The sequence below is a fragment of the Nansenia antarctica genome (genome assembly GCF_963989245.1).
Source record: "Nansenia antarctica genome assembly, chromosome: 3".
Taxonomy (NCBI): domain Eukaryota; kingdom Metazoa; phylum Chordata; class Actinopteri; order Argentiniformes; family Microstomatidae; genus Nansenia; species Nansenia antarctica.
Genome location: NC_137688.1, coordinates 78,589,801 through 78,611,038, shown reverse-complemented (window position 1 = coordinate 78,611,038; position 21,238 = coordinate 78,589,801). Strand labels below are relative to the sequence as shown.

At 43.4% G+C, this 21,238-nt stretch overlaps 1 protein-coding gene across 1 annotated transcript; it reads right to left on the bottom strand.

The window, feature by feature from the left end:
• Positions 1–1,737: 1,737 nt before the first annotated feature.
• On the bottom strand, positions 1,738–15,403 carry LOC308154448 (myb-related protein A-like; the record flags this gene model as incomplete). The annotated part of the gene is made up of 13 exons (XM_080527608.1): positions 1,738–1,845; positions 2,694–2,804; positions 3,009–3,123; positions 3,360–3,490; positions 3,770–4,090; positions 5,191–5,418; positions 6,130–6,204; positions 6,471–6,690; positions 6,890–7,110; positions 7,533–7,625; positions 8,038–8,109; positions 14,461–14,642; positions 15,343–15,403. The coding sequence occupies 13 exons, from the start codon at positions 15,401–15,403 to the stop codon at positions 1,738–1,740; spliced, it is 1,938 nt and encodes a 645-aa protein (XP_080383734.1).
• Positions 15,404–21,238: the final 5,835 nt, after the last annotated feature.

The following is a 21,238-nucleotide window of genomic DNA, read 5'->3' as shown; positions in this document are numbered from 1 at the left end:
GAAACGGAGCATACATCTCAACTATTCATTATATTATATTGTATTTTATTATTATTTATTATTATACTCATATTATATTATCATATATACAGTATATATATAAAATAATATAACTATATTATTATACTCATATATATATATATATATTCAGTGTTTAACAAAAGAATATTATCTCAAAACTACATTCGTTTTTCAGAACATTGTCCTTCAGGAGTGTTTAGATAGACTAAAAGAACGACTCCAATGGGCCCTCAACAACAACCCTCCTGATCTGGATTATTTGGAATACATAGTGACCCAAGAGAGGACCCTCATAAGTGCCTTGGAGAATGTAGGTCTGCCTAATGAGGTCCGTGAAGCTCTTGAAGACCTGAGCACCTTGTTTGAGATGAGGAACCAACCTCCCCCTTATAACTCCCTGATGAGGATGGTGGGTCACCATGGACGTTTTAGGCTCCAGGTCACAGAGGACCACCTACAAAGTGTTTTTCAGTTGGGGCTACCTGCTACATCTGTCGCACGCATTATTGGAGTCTCAAGACGTACCCTATACAGGAGGATGCAAGAGTACAATATATCAGTTAGAAGCATGTACTCCACTCTGACATTTAATTTTTCCCACCAGATATAACATGGTGATATTCGGTGGCATTGATGGCTTCTCTAGGAAGGTCAGTTTCCTACTCATGAAGGACATAGTGGAAATATTGTAATTAAATTCATCATTCATTCATTCAGAGACTGATAGTCTGTCAAGCCTTGAAAAAGTGTTGGCATCACAGCTGTAGGTCACACCATGAATTGAACTCCATAGATATTTTAATTTCTGTCATATATTTCTTAATGTGCAAATATACAGTCCAGGAAACCAATACCCTCCTCCTTCCCTCCTAAATGTCTGTTTAACTGAATTTATTGAACTGACTCATGAGTCCTCAAGTGAGACAATTAAGCAATATCACACGAGAGGGAGTGTGTTATACTGAATATCAGCACGGCTGTGATTCGGTCGTAGGTTTATTTTTATTTAATCATAAAAATAAACAAAAAATAGTTCTGCAACTGAACTTCATGGACTGTTGCCAAGTAACCTGAACACAAACATGTAGTCTAATTAACGGTCATTTAGTAGAACATCTGTGCGGCGGAGTGATACATATAGTTAAAAGTCCCAGTGCTGTTATACTGTATATCAGCAGTCATGGAATGCCTCTTGTCCAATCAAATGACTTGGTCGGAACTAACTGTTGTATAAATGTATATAATTCGATGATTAAGTAAATCTCTTCACAAACAAGGTGAACAACAGGATTTTATTGTTGAAATTGAGGTACACGTGCAGGAGTTGGCAGACTGAGATTGGATATGCAATACAATGCATAGTATTCTTATGCCATATAAAATGGAAATATATAATGAAAAACAAAAGTTTTTTTTTTCCAGAGTATTTTTACAGCATTTTTCTACTTCCCTAAAAACCTAGATATGGTAACCGGGCTAAAACTAATAAGAAATAATTCATCAAAACACAATATGATCATCCACATGAAAATGATCATCCACATTTTAAACTGCATTAACATTTTATTATTAAAATGTTATTATTATTTTATTTATTAAAATTTTATTATTATTTTAAACCGCATTAAAATGTTATTATTAAAATGTTAATTATTAAAATGTTATTATTATTTTATTATTATTTTTAAATCTAAAAACTTTCATTCTAAATATAATTCAGATGTTATGTGAAACTTCGTTAGTGAGGTACTTCCTGGCCTGCTCTGTCATGCTCAGCTGGTCGTCCGTCTTCCCAAACATCACCGCCTTCCACTCAACACTCACCTGTACACAACAACAACAACAACAACAAGAACATCATCATCATCATCATCATCATCATAAACCAGAAAAAACAACCAGTCAAATAATCAGACTTTTTTTTCCCCTTTCAACATGACATTATAATTAATGTGGACACCCTGTGGCATTTTCTTTTCATCTGATCAAGAAGATCTGTACATAAGTATACTTTGTTTGGAGCAAGGACTGACACCGGGGGGGGGGGGAATAAAGCATTTGAGCTTTAACGGAGCAGAGGAAGACAACCAGTCCTTCAAAGTCAGCAAGGCAGAGAAATACAACCTGTGATTCAGCCACGTCTATTATACTGCATGACGTCTTCAATTCTATTACGAAGCTTCCCCTCTTCTAGATCTACCAAAACCCTTGAAACAGCGAACATTCTGGGGTCGCAAATTAATAAAGTTGAACAGTCTACTTCATGAAGAAAGCAGCATTTTTTTCTGTGATTATGAAATGTCTGGAGGAGGTAGACAATCGGAGGCCAGGCTCATTGTAATGCATGGAACGGAATCAGAATGTGTTTGATACCATTTCTCGTTCCGTCCCATGCATGAGCCGACAATGAGCCCCGTCCTCTGATTTCTCCCTCCACCAGCCTCCACTCACAGCCTGGCTGCTGCTGCTGCTGCTGCTGCTGCGTGCTGGGTCCAGGTCCAGGTGCAGCTCTGATGGGATGGTGGTCCCGGGATTGTTGTCTGTATATAACAACCAATCAGAGGGCTGGATATTACAGCCAATCAAAGGGCTGTATTTAACCGCCAATCAGAGGGCTGGATATTACACACAGCTATTACTACATTACTTAATGTACAGATAAAGATGCCTACCTCTTGTGTCCAGGAGTCGAAGTCATTGTGTGAATCTACATGTATCAGCACCTCCACTCCAGTCTCCTCTATCAACACCTTCTTAAAATCTTCCTCCAGGTAGCCCAGGGACTGGGGTTGCACCGGACACACACACACACACACACACACACACACACACATGCACACACGCGCACACACACACACACACACACACACACACACACACACAAACAAAAAAACAAACAGACAAGAGGAAGACAACCATATCAATAACCATAAGAAACCACTAATCTAAGGACATTTAGTGGTTATTCAGGTAGAATATGAACGCACCATCAGTTTCATCGGGCCGTGCATCTTCTCCTGAGTGGCAGTGGTGGTCTTGAAGGGTGTGGGGGTCTGTGGTGTGGGAAGCATGATGGCTTTCCTGACCTTGGAGGTCTGGAACCTTCACAACATGGACAGAACACACGCACACATACGTGCAAGTACGTACACTTGTCATGTTTAAAATATTTCATATAATAGTTCATAGTTCATCAAAATAGAACTTCCCTGGTTTAGTACAGCTTTGTTAGACAGTGTATTTGCAATCGTGTACAACATGTGTTATACAAATACATTCATTTATTGGTTGATGGATTGGTTGGTTGGTTGGTTGGTTGGTTTGTTGAATACACTCACCCTGCATTATGTTTGTGGTATTCGGGGGTGAGGTCCTTGTGGAGGGGGGGGGTGGTGTGGTCACACACCGGGGTGGAGGTGAGGGCCGGGTCGTCCAGGTTCAGGTCCTCACCTCCACACACGTTGAAGAACTACACACACACAAAAGAAAACGTTAACACAAGAAAGGAATCACTCATTGTAGTTTAGAAACCTTTGCTTTTTTTGGGGTGGGTGAAAACTGTTTTTCATTTCTCTTCAAATATCACCAGACAAGACAAAAACATTAAAGATTTAAGCCAAGATTGTTTTTCCCCAGACTTGATGAAGACTCTCTAAATCCAGGACTAAGGGTCTTAATCTGGGCCAGGTGGTCTAACCCCAGGTGACCCCAGGTGAGACGACCAGCCCAGATGAGGAGGTGGTCCTACCTGAGAAGGAGAGAAGGCCACGGTCTTGGCGGGGGTCAGCTGGGGAGACGAGTCACTGTAATCCAGGAAGGAGGTGCTGCTGTGGCCCTTGCTCGTCAGGGTGTAGTGAGAGGTGCTCAGCCTGGACATGGAGGGGGAGAAGGAGGACAGGAGCTCTATGTAGCTCCTGCTCAGGTCGGTTGTGGTCACACAGTTGTCGTCGGAGTCGTCACACAGCTCATAACCGGGTACTTCCTGCATGTCGCCGAAGGGCAGGGGAGTAGCTTCCTGTTTCAGTGGCGAGGTCACTTCCTCCGCCACCTCGCTCCAGGCTACAGGGTCCTGTAGAGAGGGACCATGACAACAATGACAGGTATGATTGGTTCTCTCTGGCCCTGTCTAGAACAGCGGTGGCCCTATGGGACTAGGGACCTGTTGGGTCGATCTGACAGGATTGAAGTGGGACGATTTCAATTCTGCCCCAATCTTCTTAAGTTTACCATCCCCCCGGGAGACAAATGTCTGTGAGCTCTGTGGAATGTCTGGTGTCAAAACTGTGATGTCATCAGTTTAGATGTAATAAGATGAATGGTGGTCGGTGGTCTCCTTATCAACAGCTCCTAATTTAAAACACTGTGGTTTTTAGGATGCTATGAAAAGCAAAGCTCCCACCCTTTTTCCTGTGTCCTGTTGTCAGGTTGTCATTGATTTGTGATGACCGGTGGTCAACAGCCATAAGGGGTCATTTGACCCCTGTGACTAAAACAAATGTTTATATCTTTGCGCTCGATCGAATTTCAGGACCCTCCTTTCATGACTTTTCCTAGATATGTGCGTTCTACTACCCAGTATCCTTACATTTTCAAAATCAAATCAGGATAAGCTAATAGAAAGCTATTTAGCCCTTTTTTTGTGTAGGAAGCAGGTTAATTTACAAGCGGCCAACTAGTGAATAGCAGCTTGAGCATTGTAAAGAGCCACATTTGACCCCTGAGGCGGCTCTTTTAGTAGGTAAAACTGTTCTAGTGTAACTGTTCTAGTGTTAAACGATTCCTCATTCGATTAATTCTATTTGACCTTTCTTGCCCTTAATAGGTACAGACTCAACAATTCTTTACACACAGTGATAATTACATTGGACTCAGATTATCAATATTATGTAATTGCTATATTATGTATTATGCTTTGCTATCAACAAAATATAGCCAAAAGTCTCTGGCAAACATAAATTGTGGAAGCTACTACCATTTTGTTTATGCCTATCCAATCATATCAGATCTACAGAAGTGTGGGAGGAGGAGGAGATGATGGCTGAGGAAGAGAAGGAGAGGAGAAAGAATGGGAACAGGAAGAGGAGGACGAGGAAAAAGAGGAAGAGGAGAAGAAGAAGGAAGTGGAGGAGGAGGAGAAGAAGAAGGAGGAGAAAGAGGACGAGGACTGACCGAGTCGATGAGCTCCAGGGTTTCAGCGAACCCCGGGATGGTCTGCAGGGAGGAGAGCACAGCGCTGGCCTCCGCCTCCAGGTACCTGCTGGGGTAGACGGGTGTGTAGACAGAGCCTCCCAGGTGGACCTCCAGACTCTGGTCCCCCAGGCAGCTCAGGGTGGAGTTGACCAGGCTCACAGCCTCCTCCGTCAGGCTGCTGGACCAACTGCAGCAGCCCTCCATAGGCTGGGGGAGAGACAGGGAGGGAAGGGGGAACGGAGGGGAGGGATGGAAAGAGAGAGAGAGGGGGAGAGAGGAGGGGGAGGAAGGATGACATCGTTTTGACTTTGGGGAAAGGTAGACAACGGGACAGCAGGAGGGTGAGGGGCAGCTAAGAGGGCCAGGGAGTGAAAGAGAGCGAGAGTGTGTGTGTGTGTGTGTGTGTGAGAGAGAGAGAGAGAGAGAGAGAGAGAGAGAGAGAGAGAGAGAGAGAGAGAGAGAGAGAGAGAGAGAGAGAGAGAGAGAGAGAGAGAGAGAGAGAGAGAGACATAGACATACAGAGCAGAGGAAAAAGAAAAACAACCCATTAAACAAACACTCTCTTTCACATGCGGCTGGGCCACAGAGCAGCTCCTCTACATGGAGGCCCTCTGGTGTGGTTGTGGTCATGTGATCATGTGTGCATGGTGGAGATGAACTGAGGGAGTTTTAGAGAGGGAACATGGGGGGGAGAGAGTAGTGCAAGGGGTGTGTGTGTGAGAGAGAGAGAGAGCAAGTGAGAGAGACCGATAGAGAGAAAGAAAGAACAAAAGAGATAAAGAGTGAGAGACAGATAGAGAGATAAGACAGTAATAGAGAGAGAGCGAGATCGAATGACAGAGAGAGCGAGAAAAAGAAAAACACGATAGCGAGAGAGTGATAGAGAGAGAGAGCAGGAAAAAGTGAAGGAACACTGACCAGGTCAAAGACAGATGTCTCAGGGTCACTGTCAACATACTGGTCGTCCAACAGGCCGAGCGGGTATCCTGAAATCTATCACAACACACATTTACAACACAAAAGCATGAGTCACATGAAAAACAGACAGTCTGACATTCAACTGAGAAAACAAAGCAAAATCCTGTCCTTTCATCTTCGATGTTGAACTGAACCTCGATTTTATTCATTACATTTTCTTCTATATGTCCATTTATTTTGTGCCGACTGATAAATAGCACTGATGTGTGAGCAGCGGTTCCGTTCAAGTGGGTAATGAGCCCGTCCTCAGACTTCTACCTCTACCCCTGATCAGTGATCACCTTTGTGGGTTGGGTCATGAGGTAGTGGTTGTGGTTGTGGTTATGGTTGTGGTTGTGGCTGCTGTGCAGGAGGCCCGTAGGGGAGATAGGCTTGGTCTTCCTCCTGATTGGTGCCTTGCCCCTGTAGGCGCGGGAGAAGGGGCCTTCCTGCAGGTAGCCCTCGGTCTCCACCTTCCTCCGCATGGTGGAGTTCCAGTGGTTCTTTATGGAGTTGTCGGTCCTGTGACAGAGGCGCGCGCACACACACACACACACACACACACACACACACACACACACACACACAGGTGTAAACCTGAACCCTGCCCCTATCTGAACCCTGCCCCTACCTGAACCCTGCCCCTACCTGGTGTAAACCTGAACCCTGCCCCTACCTGAACCCTGCCCCTACCTGGTGTAAACCTGAACCCTGCCACTACCTGCCAGACAGCAGCTTGGAGATCTCCGCCCAGCGGTTCCCGAGCCGTTTGTGGGCTTTGTAGATGATCATGTCCTCGTAGTAGGTCCAGCAGGATTTCTTCACCTCGGGGTTCAGGTGGTTGTGCCAGCGCTCCCTACACTGCTTGCCGATCCGCCCGTGGAGGTGTTTGGCAATGACGGACCAGCTCCTGGGGCCGTACTTCTGGACCAACTTGGTGACCTGGGAGTGGAGGAGAACACAAAGGTTAACGGGGCTGTTTTTGTTTGATCTGGGCCTAGATTAAGCCTATACCAGGGGGGAGGCTGGTGGAGGTACAAGTCGGAGGATGGGCTCGTCGTAATGCATGGGATGGAAGGAGGCACGGTATCAAACACGTGAGACGGTTCTCCCGATTTCTACCTCCACCAGCCTCCACAGGCCTATGCCTACGCCTGCTTAAAAACAAGCATCTTCAGAATAATTTCATTGCTGTATCTATGAGAGAGTTCTCCATCGGAAGGGTGATTCTAGTCCTAGACTTGGTTTAAAAAGAACGTTAGTGTGTCCGGGGGAAACCCGCCCTTGAGTAGTATGTGACTGATGAACATTGAGTAGACAGACGTGAAGAGTGAAAGAAAGTCGATGTTGATGTGTGTCTTCACCCTCTGGTCCTCTTCCTTGGTCCACGGTCCCTTCACCAGCTCTGGGTTCAGAACATTCTGCCACCGTTGCTGACACTGGATGTCGGACCTTCTCTGTCGGAGGAGAGGAATGTAAAGAAAATGGTAGAACGTGAGTCGGAGTCTTCTACATTACACACACACACACACACGCATGCGCAGATTGTGAACAAATAACCAGCCTAGGACGACAACTTAATATTTCCAAGCTTTATGACAGTCAAACAGACAACTAACAGATATTAGTTGCTAGTGTTTCTGTATAATATAATATTATGCAGCTGTTTATTTATTAAAAGACAGTTTGCCTGTGAACTGTGTCACACAGGGCAGGCTGGTGGAGGTAGGCGGAGAGGACGGGCTCATTGTAATGCATGGAATGTTGTGTTTGATACCTTTCCTCATTCCATTCCATGTATTACTATGAGCCTGTCCTCTGATTTCTACCTCCACAAGCCTCCACTGGTGTTACACAATGTTTGTTTACCTTGAATGTATCTGCAATAAGACTCCAGTCATAGTCTTCATCCTGCTCCACCAGCCTCTTCAGCTTCTCATCCTTGAAATCAAGAGATGAATACAGATACTCTGAACCAGAGAAATGCGTAGGAAGACTACAGTGGAGGTTGGTGGAGGTAGAAATCGGAGGACGGGCTCATTGTAATGCATGAAATGGAATAAGGAATGGTAGCAAACACGTGTGTCAAACACATTCAGTTCCATTCCATGTCCATGGTGCATTCAAATGCTCCTCTGAAACTCTGAGCTTCCCACCAAGACTTAGCATTGGATTTAGCGTAGAGCTCTCTGTTGACTAATTCTGAGATTAGTGCCAAATATGGGAATTTAGAGATCTCAAAGGTTCACAGGTTTCTGAGTTGAAAATGCTCAAATTACCAATTTTTGAGGAGTACTTGAATGTAGCATAAACCCCTAACTGATCCCAACCTTCCTCTGGTTCGAGATAACCAGCTCTGGGACATGTGTCACTGTATTAACTTTTCATTAAATGTTGATCTCTGTTGAAAATGTTTCCCTGTGTTTTATAATGTTGGAATTGTGTATATATGTCACTGTAAATTATGCTTATGCAGGGCTCCCTTGTAAGAGAGACCCTGGTCTCAATGGGACTCTCTATTAAAATAAATATTCAATACATTTTTAAAAAGTATGAGCTTATTTTCCTACCCTGAACTGAATATCAAGAAAAGGTTACAACATAAATCAACTCTATGGGGTAAAACATTACCTCTTTCCTGGACCACTTCACTTTCTGCAATGTTTTGTGATGTTTTAACTTCATGCATTCCTTGCCCTTGCACAGTGTATGGTCTATGGTTCCACTGAAAAATCAAGACCAAGAGTTGTATGGTTAATTAATGTTAATAACTGTTATATCCAATAGCCCAAGTTAAACAATAATGAGGGAACATCTTTCAAGAGGACTAATGTATACAATTTTAAGCAGAAATTCTATGTTTTAGTATAACAAACAACCCTTTTGGTCTGACAATTCGGACACTGTCAAAGCCCTACCCAAGCTCCCATCCCAGGATGTCTGTTGCCAAGCAACAATGCTGAAAGGAGATCAAGAGGAGAGGGGGGAGAGGGAGTAGAGACATCCTAACCTATTGGTGACACATCTAGTTTATACATTCATTGGCCTTGACCATCTACCATGCAATGCTGCCTGCTTTAGAGCTATTATGTCAAGCTGAATAGACTGGAGTAGCCTTTCACTAGTTCTTCTTCTTTACCATATCTAGCCAAGTTCCTGGGGAAATGTTGATGTGTCACTGATTGTCTTGCAAACTTACCTAGCCCTACTACGAGCTCTGGTCTTGCTGCCAGTGGACATGGTGGTCACGATGGTCCCTCCAATTCACTGACTAGTAACTACTGACTAGTAACTACTGACTAGTAACTACTGACTAGTAACTACTGACTAGTAACTACTGACTAGTAACTACTGACTAGCTAAGAAACAAAAAAGAAAAACGTGAACAAAAAAGAAAAACGTAAATGAGCTGCTGCTGCTGCTAGCAAGTTGTCAAGCTAGCTGGCTACTAGCAACTAGCTAGCGAGCTGAAGTCAACAAAACTACTTTGTGAGTAAATTAAATGACAGCTGTAATATGAATAGTAATTCATGTGGGTTTTACACGATGACTAGCATGCGATCAAACACTGTAATTCTGTAGTTTATGTATGAATCTGTATGTACATTACAGACCACCTTCCATCTCCTCACAGCTGCTCCGTGTTTGTCCCGCCCGCTGTTTCACGCGCCCGTCCCCTCACACCCTTTCCCGCTGCTTCACGCGCCCGTCCCCTCACACCCTTTCCAGGTGTGGGTCAGCTGGAGACCAGGTCATTCTCAGAAGTACAGTATCTGTTGCTCCAAACGTATGCTGCCACCCGGTGGTCTTTCGTTGTATGGCCCTACCTGCCCAAGAGAAACGGTCCAGTCAGACAGACCGTTTTTGGCTTATCACCTGGGCCCAGTACATTTAAAAAAAATCTAGATGATCGCTGATTTCCCATACTACTCAAAATCAGATCAAACATATGATCTGATCCTAGCAAAACAGAATCCGGATCATTCCGATCCAGATTAAAGCTTTTGAAATAGGCTACTCGACTGACTCCGCCCACCACCGGTAACATGGCAGCATAGACAAAGTCGGCGTCCACTCTCCTTAAAACTTTTCAGATTCTATGGCTGTGTGAAAGCAGATTGCTATTGTTTTTTCATGCAAAGCAAATAGGCTAACTGTTACGTCCCTGTCTGTTTTTGCTTTGTGTTTGTGTCTGTGTCTCTCTCTCTCTCCCAGGTGTTCGTGATCCCTTGATTGTCTCCCTGTTAATCATCCATCATCAAGTCCACCTGTGTTCCTGTCCTGTCAACCAATCACCTGTCTACCTGTTCCCTATATATGTGACGCGATCTAGTGGAATGATCATGGAGGGGGCAAAGTCATTTTTCTGTTTTTTACATATGCTTAAACTACAGATTGTAAGCTTTCAAATGATGTGTCATACATAGAAATTGGGAAAAAATTGAAGACGACATGAGTATTTGAAACGTGTTAACCCTGAAAACTAAATCCTGAGAAAACGGCCTTCAAAGATTTTTGACTTTTTCACACCTTCACACAGGCAGGTAATGGGCGGTAACAATGGCTGGTTAACCCCACCCCCAACCACTCCCCCTCTAGATTGACAGCTATCAGCTGTCAATACCTGTCATTGTTAGTCACTGGGTTATACAGCTATAACATTATTACCTAGCAAGGTATTACCTAAGCTAATTACCCAGCTTATTATTATTTATGGTTGTTGTAACTGTTATTGTTACTGTCTTTTAATGATACAAAAAAGTATTCAATCAGAATCAGAATTTATTTTACAGTACACAAGCATAGGTAGGATAAAGATATCACTGTAAATATTGTGTCATACACAGAATATGGGCACACAGTGCCAAACACTTCACACCAATATTGCACGTCACATCAGGTCGACCAAAGCACATCTAATAAAAATATAAATATATAATATATTTTTATTACAAGTGCAAATTCAGCATACTTGTATTTGGAAGTCTGGGCCATGTATATAAATGCACCATGAGGGGTCTGAGAATTGCTGCAATGTCTAAAAGAAAGGCCAAACAGGTTGCCAAATTTTGCTCTGTCTCAGCTATTATTGGCAGCTTGGCCGTGTGGAGAAGGAGGTGTTATGTGTACCCTTAAGTATTCAGTGCTGCTTAGCCCCGAAATATTTGATTCCCTGTTTGTATAATATAATTTGTGGAACCAAATAAAGTATTCAAATGTGTGTGTGCGTGTGTGTGTTGGGGTAGGACAGCATTCATCAATCAGATTAGCACCTCTTAGCACCTATTAACACCAGTTTTTTTCAGGATCAGCAAAAACCTTCTGCAATCCATTGCCCAGTCCTACAAGGAGAATGGTGCAGTACCACGCCAGAGGAAGAAACGTGAGCGAACAAACAAAAACTTCCTCAACACTGAAGACATCAAAAGAGTGGTGGCGTTCATCATGAACTTTGCCGAAGACCACGCCATTGTCCTCCCTGGCAGGCACCCTGGTCACAGAGACTTGAGTGCAAAGTTGCTGCCAACTAATGTCACCAAAGCCTCTGTTTGGCGTCTCTACAAAGTTGCTGTGGAAAAGCTTGGTATGTGTAAAAGTTGTGTATAACACTCATGTTCTGAAGTGTAATAGAAAAATGAAATGCTTTTGTAATGAACGGTAATGTATTTAATCTCCTACTCATAAAAATGATGTATTTGCAGGCGAGTATCATTGCTGCCACAGATAACCAGCACCAAACCCCGCACAGATCTGTGCTGGCAGTGCCAGAAAAACAACTATCAGCTGCGGCGAACTGCCAATCTGCCTGACGAGGTGAAATCAGCCCAGATGAAAAAGCAGCAACAGCATCTTGACCTTGTTGCGAAGGAGCGTTCTCTATCCCAGCGCATGAATGCTGCCTGTGCCAGGACCTGTCAAGATTTGGATCTGTCTCTAGGCACCTCCAGGCCTGCAAGCAAGCAGATCACAATGCACTACAGTTTTGATTTTGCACAACAGGTGAGAATAAGTTCATCCTATGACACTTCTGATTTGGTGTACCAAAACACACTACTACTGCCTAAGTAGGCAGATGTTGATTTTTATATATCTAATCTCTCCTTCTCTCTTAGGTGCACTTTCCTACTGACCCTCATCAGCCTGGGCCCATGTATTTTTTGACTCCACGCAAGTGTGGCCTTTTTGGTGTCTCGTGTGAAGGCATGCCTAAGCAAGTAAATTACCTAATTGATGAAGGGATGTCATCAAGTAAAGGCAGCAATGCCGTCATCAATTACATCAATCACTTCTTCAATAACTATGGAGTCGGAGAAACAAACATCGACCTTCATTGTGATAACTGCAGTGGGCAAAATAAGAACAATTATGTGCTATGGTACTGTGCCTGGCGTACTATTCACAAGCTTCACCTGAAGCTTGGCCTCCACTTCCTGATTGCAGGTCACACAAAGTTTGGCCCTGACTGGTGCTTTGGACTGATCAAGCAGTGCTTTCGAAAGACAAGAGTGGACACACTGTCAGATATTGCCAGGGTTGTGAGCGACAGCTCTCCTGTGAAGCAAGTGAACATCCCCCAGCTTGTAGGACTGGAGGATGGCACAGTGTGTGTTGAAAGCTACGACTGGCATAAGCATCTCCATGGCTACTTCCGAGTGCTCCCAAATATGAAGAGTTACCAGCACTTCAGGTATTTTTTTTTATGATTAATAGTTTTTTTTGTTTTATTATTTTCAATTAACAGACAATGAACAAACATCCATCACACGTAACAGTTGACATTGAACAATAAATTAAAAAGACAAAAAATAGACACAACAAAACATAAAGGTGATGTACAGCAATGTTAATCTACAGCATTGTCTAACAATCATACTTATAGCAGTTTACTTTCACTTTTTACATTTGGGATATTGCTACTTATAATTAAATAAAATAAATAAAAATATTGCTATTTACATGAGCTGGAGTTGCCATTATTTCTCAATATATGAGTGATACTGCCCCCATTTCAAGCGATATTCCTCCACCTTATCTAGCAGCCTATATGATAATTGTTCTAGGACTGCCAGCTGCCCAAGAGAAATGTGCCACAGAGACGGTGCTGGTGCTGATGAGGCCTTCCACTCTTTAACTAATAGTTTCCGTCCTAGCATTAACGCGGTCTGGATCCAATTGGCGAGTGGTGGAGTCACCTCACTTAATGCTGTGGGGTCACCCAAAATAAAAAGACTCGGGGTGAACGGAATGTCAAGGCCGACAATTTTTTACAGATAACCATGGATGGCTAGCCAAAACTCCTGGGTTTTTGGACATCCCCAAAGCATATGCACTAGAGTACCATTCCTGTCACTACACCTCCAGCACTCCGAACTGTCGACCAGACCCACTCTATGTAGCCTGGATGGTGTCCAGTAGATTCTGTTAATAATCTTGAATTGGATCAGTCTCGTTCGGAGTTCCCTTGACATTTTTTTCCCATTCTTGAGAATTCTTCCCCATTCTGCCTCTGTAAATGATACATTTAAGTCTATTTCCCATGTTAGTTTAAGAGACCATATGTTTGGGTCTGAGGCCACTAGAATCCTCGAATAGTAAGCAGAGGCTTCATGACCTAGTCCAAAAATGTTCAGAAACCATTCAAGTGTATCACCATTAGGTGGGGCAGTTGTGGGGGAGCCAAATGTTTGCACCATTAAGTGTCTTAGCTGTAAATACTTCCAAAATTGATTGTGTGGTAAATCAAATTCCCTTCTAAGAGCCTCAAAAGATTTTAGCGTTCCATCCTGATATAGGTCTCCTAGAACTTCGATACCTTTTTGAAACCAGGGCTTCCAAAAGAAGGGCGATTTATCTATACACAGCTTGGGGTTCAGCCAGATCCCAGCAGACTGGTGAAGATAGGGGTCAAATTTACAGATGTAAGCAACTCTCTTCCAAACCCATTGAATATGGGATACAATAGGGTGCGATCGATTCTCTTGGGTTAGTCTGGCCGTAATACAGCACCTGAGTGGCAGAGGGGTGCAGTTTGCACTTTCAATATGGAACCACGGGGGGGCTCTCTCTGGAGGCAGAGTCCAGTGTGCCATGTGCCTGAGAGTGAAAGCATAATGGTAATATAACAGGTTAGGAACACCAAGACCTCCTCGGTCTACAGGCCACTTCAGGTATTTATCATTGTCACTGTATTAGAAATTCTATTTTATGAACATATTAGTATTTCGTAAAAATTGTGTTTTGGTAACAATGGACAATCATTTTAAATGTACTGTCTTGCTTCTATTTCATTACAGCTTTGATTCCCAAAGACCTGGTGTAGTTGTAGCCTCTGAACATTTTGGTGCCGAAGCCATCGAGTTTCAGCTTCTGCGCAACGCTGATGTCCATCCCCCCATAGATGGTCTTCCTGTGCAAGCCCCACCTGGACTGGACATGGCCAGACAGAAATATCTCTTTGAGAAGATCAGAGAATTCTGTGCAGATGAGGCACAAAACATCACATGCCCTCCACCAGAGTCCCATTAGATACACATTATTATTTTTTACTTTTCTATTATGCTAGGCTGTTCATTGATTTCAGCTCAGCTTTCAACACCATCATCCCCTCCCAGCTGGTCACCAAACTCAGAGACCGTGGTTTCAGCACCTCCCTCTGCAACTGGATCCTAGACTTCCTGACCAACAGACCCCAGCTCGTCAAGTTGGACAACCACTCCACCTCCACCCTGACCCTGAACACCGGCGTGCCTCAAGGCTCCCCTCCTCTACTCCCTCTTCACCGACAACTGCATGCCGATGCATGGCTCTAACTCCATCATCAAGTTTACAGATGACACCATGGTTGTAGGCCTGATGCGTAACAACGACGAGACGACCTACAGGGAGGAGGTTGAACATCTGGTGGCGTCGTGCGCTGACAACAACCTGGCCCTCAACACCAAAGAGATCATTGTGGACTTCAGAAAAACTGGGCACTTTGAGTTGCATTTCATGTACGAAAGGCACTATATAAATAAAGCTTTACTTACTTACACTTTTGGTTAGATTTTAAACTGCATTTAAAATGAAGTTGAATTTAATGTAATCTAATTATCATATTGCTCAATTGTATCTTGTCTTATTGTTTCCTGTTCCCTGGGTGAGGATAGCTGTTAGCGGCACCTGGACCAGTACCAGGACCTGAACCAGGCTGTACCAGGACCTGCACCAGGATCTGTGCCCCGCTCTGGACCATGAATTGTCCGGCAGTTCCGACGACGAGGAAATTACTTTATTGACTTGTGGACAGTGTGTACGCTGATAAGCAAACTGGAGGTAGTCGCTCTATGAGTAGAGGGCTGCAAGGGAATTTTCCTGGATGCACAGTGTACAGGTTTTTCGCCCTTGCCTGCTTGCGTGTTCTGTCATCATGTGGTTTTGATGTCCATCTTAGTTGTTGATCTTCTTTGCTCTCTGTGAAGTGCATTGGGTCACATTTTGTGAGAAATGCGCTATACAAAGAAAACTTTATTTTATTTTATTTAAAATATATAAATATTGCCATGTAGTTTTTTCTTGCTGCTGCAATGTCGACTGGAACTGAAGCCATAACAATGTTACTCTCTTGTACTTGTATAATGGGATGTAATAAACTTTTGGCACACATGGCAATACAAAAATCATGAATCTTGAATTATTATTATTATTATTATCATTATTCAGCAATTTAAACATGCAAGTTTGTTTCCTGAGGGTTAGCTGACAACCCCACTGACCGATGACAGGTAGATAATGACAGGTAGTGTAATGGGGGAGTGGTTGTCTTGAGGGAGTGGTTGTCTTGAGGGAGTGGTTGGGGTGGAGTTAACCAGCTATTGTTCCCACCCATTACCTCTGTGAAAAAACTCTCTCAAGACTTTGACCATGGTTTTCTCAAAACTGTGATTTGGAGGGGATCAGCATTAAAATATCCATAACTTCTTCAACTTGTTTCAGATTTCAACATAGGACACATCATGTTAAAGCTTACAAAAAGAAAAAAAAGAAAAAAGATGTTGCCCTAGTTGAGGACTTTTTAACCATGCCCTGTCACATATTAGCAGCTAGCTAGCTCTCCCATTCAAACCCAGTGTCCAGGCCATCATGACTAGCATCTTAGAATTTAGCTAGCTCTCCCATTCAATATCATTCATGTCTCTCTATCTGCCTCTCTCTCTCTCTCTCTCTGTCTGTCTGCCTTTTTCTCTTTTTCTCTCTCCCTCCCCTCTCTCCCTTCCTCCACCTTCCCCACCCACCCTCTCCCCCTCTTTCTCTCTCTCACTATGTCTGCAGAAGAAGGGCAGATGGCATCGATACATGAATTAGTCAACTGAATGTCTTAATAAGTGATGACAGGGTGTGTGTGTGTGTGTGTCTCCTCTGTGTGTGTGTGTGTGTTTGTGTGTGTGTGTCTGTGTGTGTGTGTGTGTGTGTGTGTGTGTGTGTGCCAGTGGGGGTAACTAGGGGCAGTGACAACATTAAAGGGTGAAGATAAACACTGTGACACGTCTCCACACTCAAGGTCAGATAGGACTCAGCAGAAGGAAAGGATACTGCTGTGTGTGTGTGTGTGTGATTCTGTCTGCCTGTCTACCTGTCTACCTGTCTGTCTGCCTGCCTGCCTGCTTGCCTGCCTGCCTGTCTGCCTGTCTGTTTGTCTGTCTGCCTCTCTGTCTGTCTGCCTGCCTGCCTGTCTGCCTGTCTGCCTGTCTGTTTGTCTGTCTGCCTCTCTGTCTGTCTGTCTGCCTGCCTGCCTGCCTGTCTGCGTGTGTGTGTGTGTGTGTGTGTGTGTGTGTGTGTGTGTGCGTGTGTGTGTGTGTGAGTGTGTGTGTGTGTGTGTGTGTGTGTGTGTGCGTGTGTGTGTGTGTGTGTGTGTGTGTGCGTGCGTGTGTGTGTGTGTGTGTGTGTGTGTGTGTGTGTGTGTGTGTGTGTGTGTGTGTGAGTGCAGACACAGAAAGGATATAAAAAGTCACATTCCAAGTCTGGATTTGCAGGAGGTGGCAAATAGCAAGGTGGGGAGAGTCCTGCAAGACATGTGTTTTACTGAGCCTGTGGTTTCACATGAACACAGGACATGTGAAAGAAAACACATTCTTTGTAACCTGGCCACATAGTGAACACTGCTTAATTAAACTTCACTCAGACAACCGAGATATGATTTACCCCAAAGCATGTAGGGTAATGTAGTACAGGACTGCTACAGATTCCATAGCCTACAATGTTTCTCAAAGTGTGGGGCGCTCCCCCACAAGGGGGCGCAATGGCATTCCTTGGGGACACGAGAGACAGGAGATCAACAAGTGACACTCAGCTTCTGACCTTTTCCAACTGTAGCCTAGCTGTTCATAATGAAGGCATCTCTAACAGGGACACTGACAGGGAAAAGAAAAAACGATAGAAAATCAAAATGTTTCGGAGTAGGGATGCACCGAAAGTTCGGCCACCGAATGTCCGCGGGCGAAAATAGCAAAAAAGCACTGTGGCGAACGTTATCGCCTGTTTATGTATTGTAGCTAGCTAGCTAGCTAGCTAGCGAACCAGAGTTCGTGGCTACTGTTATTTTTCATGTGTTCACCGCACTTTCATGCGGTAACTCATTTGCATATTAGCTTGTCACAAAGGATGATGGGACCATTTTATGTCAGTTTTGTGGGTCAAACCATAACTGGGAGGTTCATGTCTGAGTATGGGGTAGCTCAGGTTCTATGGAATAATTGTGCCTAAACAGTGCCATTGACTGGACGACTGTGTCGGAGTTCTACGGTCAATAATAGCTCGCATTAATATACTGGATGTGAGGGGTCCATATTCCATGCACGCTGCAGCACATTCGGAGTTCGGCCATTCGGTGTGAAAAGATTGAATGTTTTTACCGAATGCGAGACGTTAATTTTGATGACGCAATCAAACAGCGCAAGCAACCCATGCTGTTCTGTGAATTAGACGATCGTTGAGTGAAGACTGCCTGCTGCCAAGTCATATAATAACAGCAAACATGTTGGCAGTTTGGCATCTGTTCTCTGAAAGACAACAAGAGGCACATTCTGACATTAAAGACTTCAGTTTTTCGCAACTTCTAAATAAAAGCGCAAGCTTAGCGTTGTTGAAAATCGCTAGTCAACTAACACAGCTTGTTTTGAGAGCCTGCTAACAATGTAAAGTAGTGTTATAGTTAAATAGGTAGCAGTGGGGATTACTCATCGAATCCAATGCATTGCAATATTTTGGTTTGACTAGCGAGTGTGTGATGTGATAGTTTATAAGTATCATTTTACATGTTACACGAATAAGCAGAATTGTAGTAATCCATTTTTTTAAAAAGTACAAAAGAGATATATAATGACAAATGTCAGTCAAAAGATGTTTATTTTTTCACAATGCTTGCTTTTATCTTTTACAAGTTTGAGAACCACTGGCCTCTGGTTACCGAGGACGATGACAGCACTTGTTGATTGTGATGTCATATGCATGTATGTATATATTTAAAAACAGCAGCTATTAACCAAACAGTGTTATAAACAGCAGCACCCACAAACCCACAAACAGTGTTGTATCAGACAGAGAACCATATCAGACAGAGAACCATATGACAGAAGATGGACATTCAACCATATTTATCCAACGTTTTTTTGAGATCTTTCATAGGAACTGGAGCTCAAAACCAGGCACAAGGACAAAGTGGCTTTCTGAAAAGTCCTATAATCCGTGCTGCTTGTGAGTACATTTCTTGAAGGTCCACTATATATATATATATATATATATATATATATATATATATAATATATATATAGAGTGGCGGCTGGTGCTAAACATTTTTGGTGGGGCATTTTTTATGAATGCTGATACAGAATATTGTGAATAAACAATGTTTATTTTTAAAACACAACAACTAGGAAGTGAAGGTGGGGGCGGCGCCCCAGCGCCCTCTATCGGCCAGCCGCCACATATATACTGTATGTCTTGCCACATAAAGCTCCTCAGCATTTACTGATTAATTCAGTTTATATTAATTAATTGTATTTGTATTTCACACTCTAGCCTTCCAGCCTGCCTCCAGCCGAGGACAAAATGATGACTCCTTCATGGATTGGACTTCGGGACCACAGTTACATACTGTCTCTACAGTCTCTGCTGCTGGTGAGTACATTTCTTAACACTAGAGCAGTCGTGCCTTTTTTACCTACTATAAGATCCGCCTCGGGGGTCAAATGACCATAGTCTTTACAATGGAAAGCTGCTATTGACACACAATGACCACTAGTTGGCCGTCTTTTAAATTAGCCTGCCTCCTACACAGAAACACTGCAAAATAGCTTGATACTAGCTTATCCTGATGTGATTTTTGAAAATGTAAAGATACTGGGTGGTAGAACGCACATATCTAGGAAAGGTCATGAACGGAGGGTCCTGAAATTTGATGGAGTGCAAAGATATAAAACATTTTTTACTCACGGCGTCAAATGACCCCACCCATGGCCCATATATATCGTTTATTTAAAGTAATTGTATTTGTATTTCCCACTCTAGCCTCCCAGCCTGCCTCCAGCCGAGGACAACATGATGACTCCTTCATGGATTGGACTGCGGGACCACAGTTACATACTGTCTCTACAGTCTCTGCTGCTGGCCAGCACAGTCGCAAAAGGACCAGGAAGTCCTGTTACGGAAACACCAGCCAAGACCAGGGTTTCCGTTAACCGGTAATTACCGGTCTTTGTCCGGTAAAATTAGTAGAAGTCCGACAAATTGAAAACTCGTCGGACATAAATGTCCGGTGAAAATAATTCCCTCTAACCATTTTCAGCTGAGCACCAAACACACACACACACAACACTGCCCGAGAGAGAAGGACCCGCCCCCTTTAGTTAGCCTATAGGCTAACTAAAGGGGGCGGGTCCTTCTCTCTCGGGCAGTATTGTGTGTGTTTGGTGCTCAGCTGAAAATGTTGTCCCGAAGCGGAGCGCTTTAACTTTATCGCACAATAACAAGGATAACAAACGAAACGGACAACATTTACACTAAGATGGAGACAAACTTCAGCGATATGATCTAACAGCCGGTCTTCAGGACGACATACAGACCCGTATGAGCTTACAGGGCTATCCCCTATCTATCTGAGAAAAGGCATAGCCTACCTAGGCTGTAACATCGAACGGAAATTAGCCTATACGCATTGCAAGTTAATTTAAAGCCTATTTATTTTCAAAGAGTTTTATTCTTCTTTATTTTATCTGATAAAAGGCATATGAACGGAAATTAGGCTAGCCGTGTCACGCCAGAAGCCTACATGCTTGCACTGTTACTGTTCAATAAAATGTTATACATCTAGATATTGTGGTATTTCTTTATATACGTATCCCAGACTGCCTATCAATTGTTTCTCAATAAACAGTTATGTTCTCCCCATTGTCATACTCCCGAGCTAAACGAAATGCCTTCCCAACCAGCGAGACCTGGTTATAGAAATGACGTTGTTTTATTGATTTTAAAAAAAGGGTAAAACTGGAAAGAGAAAATAGAAAACTCACATTAATCCCAAACAATTTAACAAACTTCAGTTAATGTAATGTGGAGTCCGTTCATTGATCGATGCTGTCTGTTCAGTTCCCAGTGAGGCGCCCGTTCAGCGCTGGACCCGTTCAGCGCTGGATTTGACGCATGGCATAGCGCGCATGCATCAAATCATGTTATATTATTATATATTATATAGCTCGCATCTAATCGTATCGGATGAGAAATAGACATTAAATGACATATATAGGCCGCTACACAACAGTAATCACCGCGACAAACAGCTATATTAGATTTGAAGAAAAAAAAAGATGATTTAGAAAAAAAAATTTTTTATTAGATTTTAATATGAAGACCGGAATATATCACGTTTGTCCGGTAAATCGAATTCTTCCCGGACACGATGTCCGACAGCAAATTTTTCTAACGGAAACCCTGGCCAAGACATCAACCCCAAGAGGAGAAGGATGTGGATGGGGTGTCCGATGGATATTGGGTGACCAACTGATATCCCAGAATAAGGCCCTGGGTGATGAGCTCC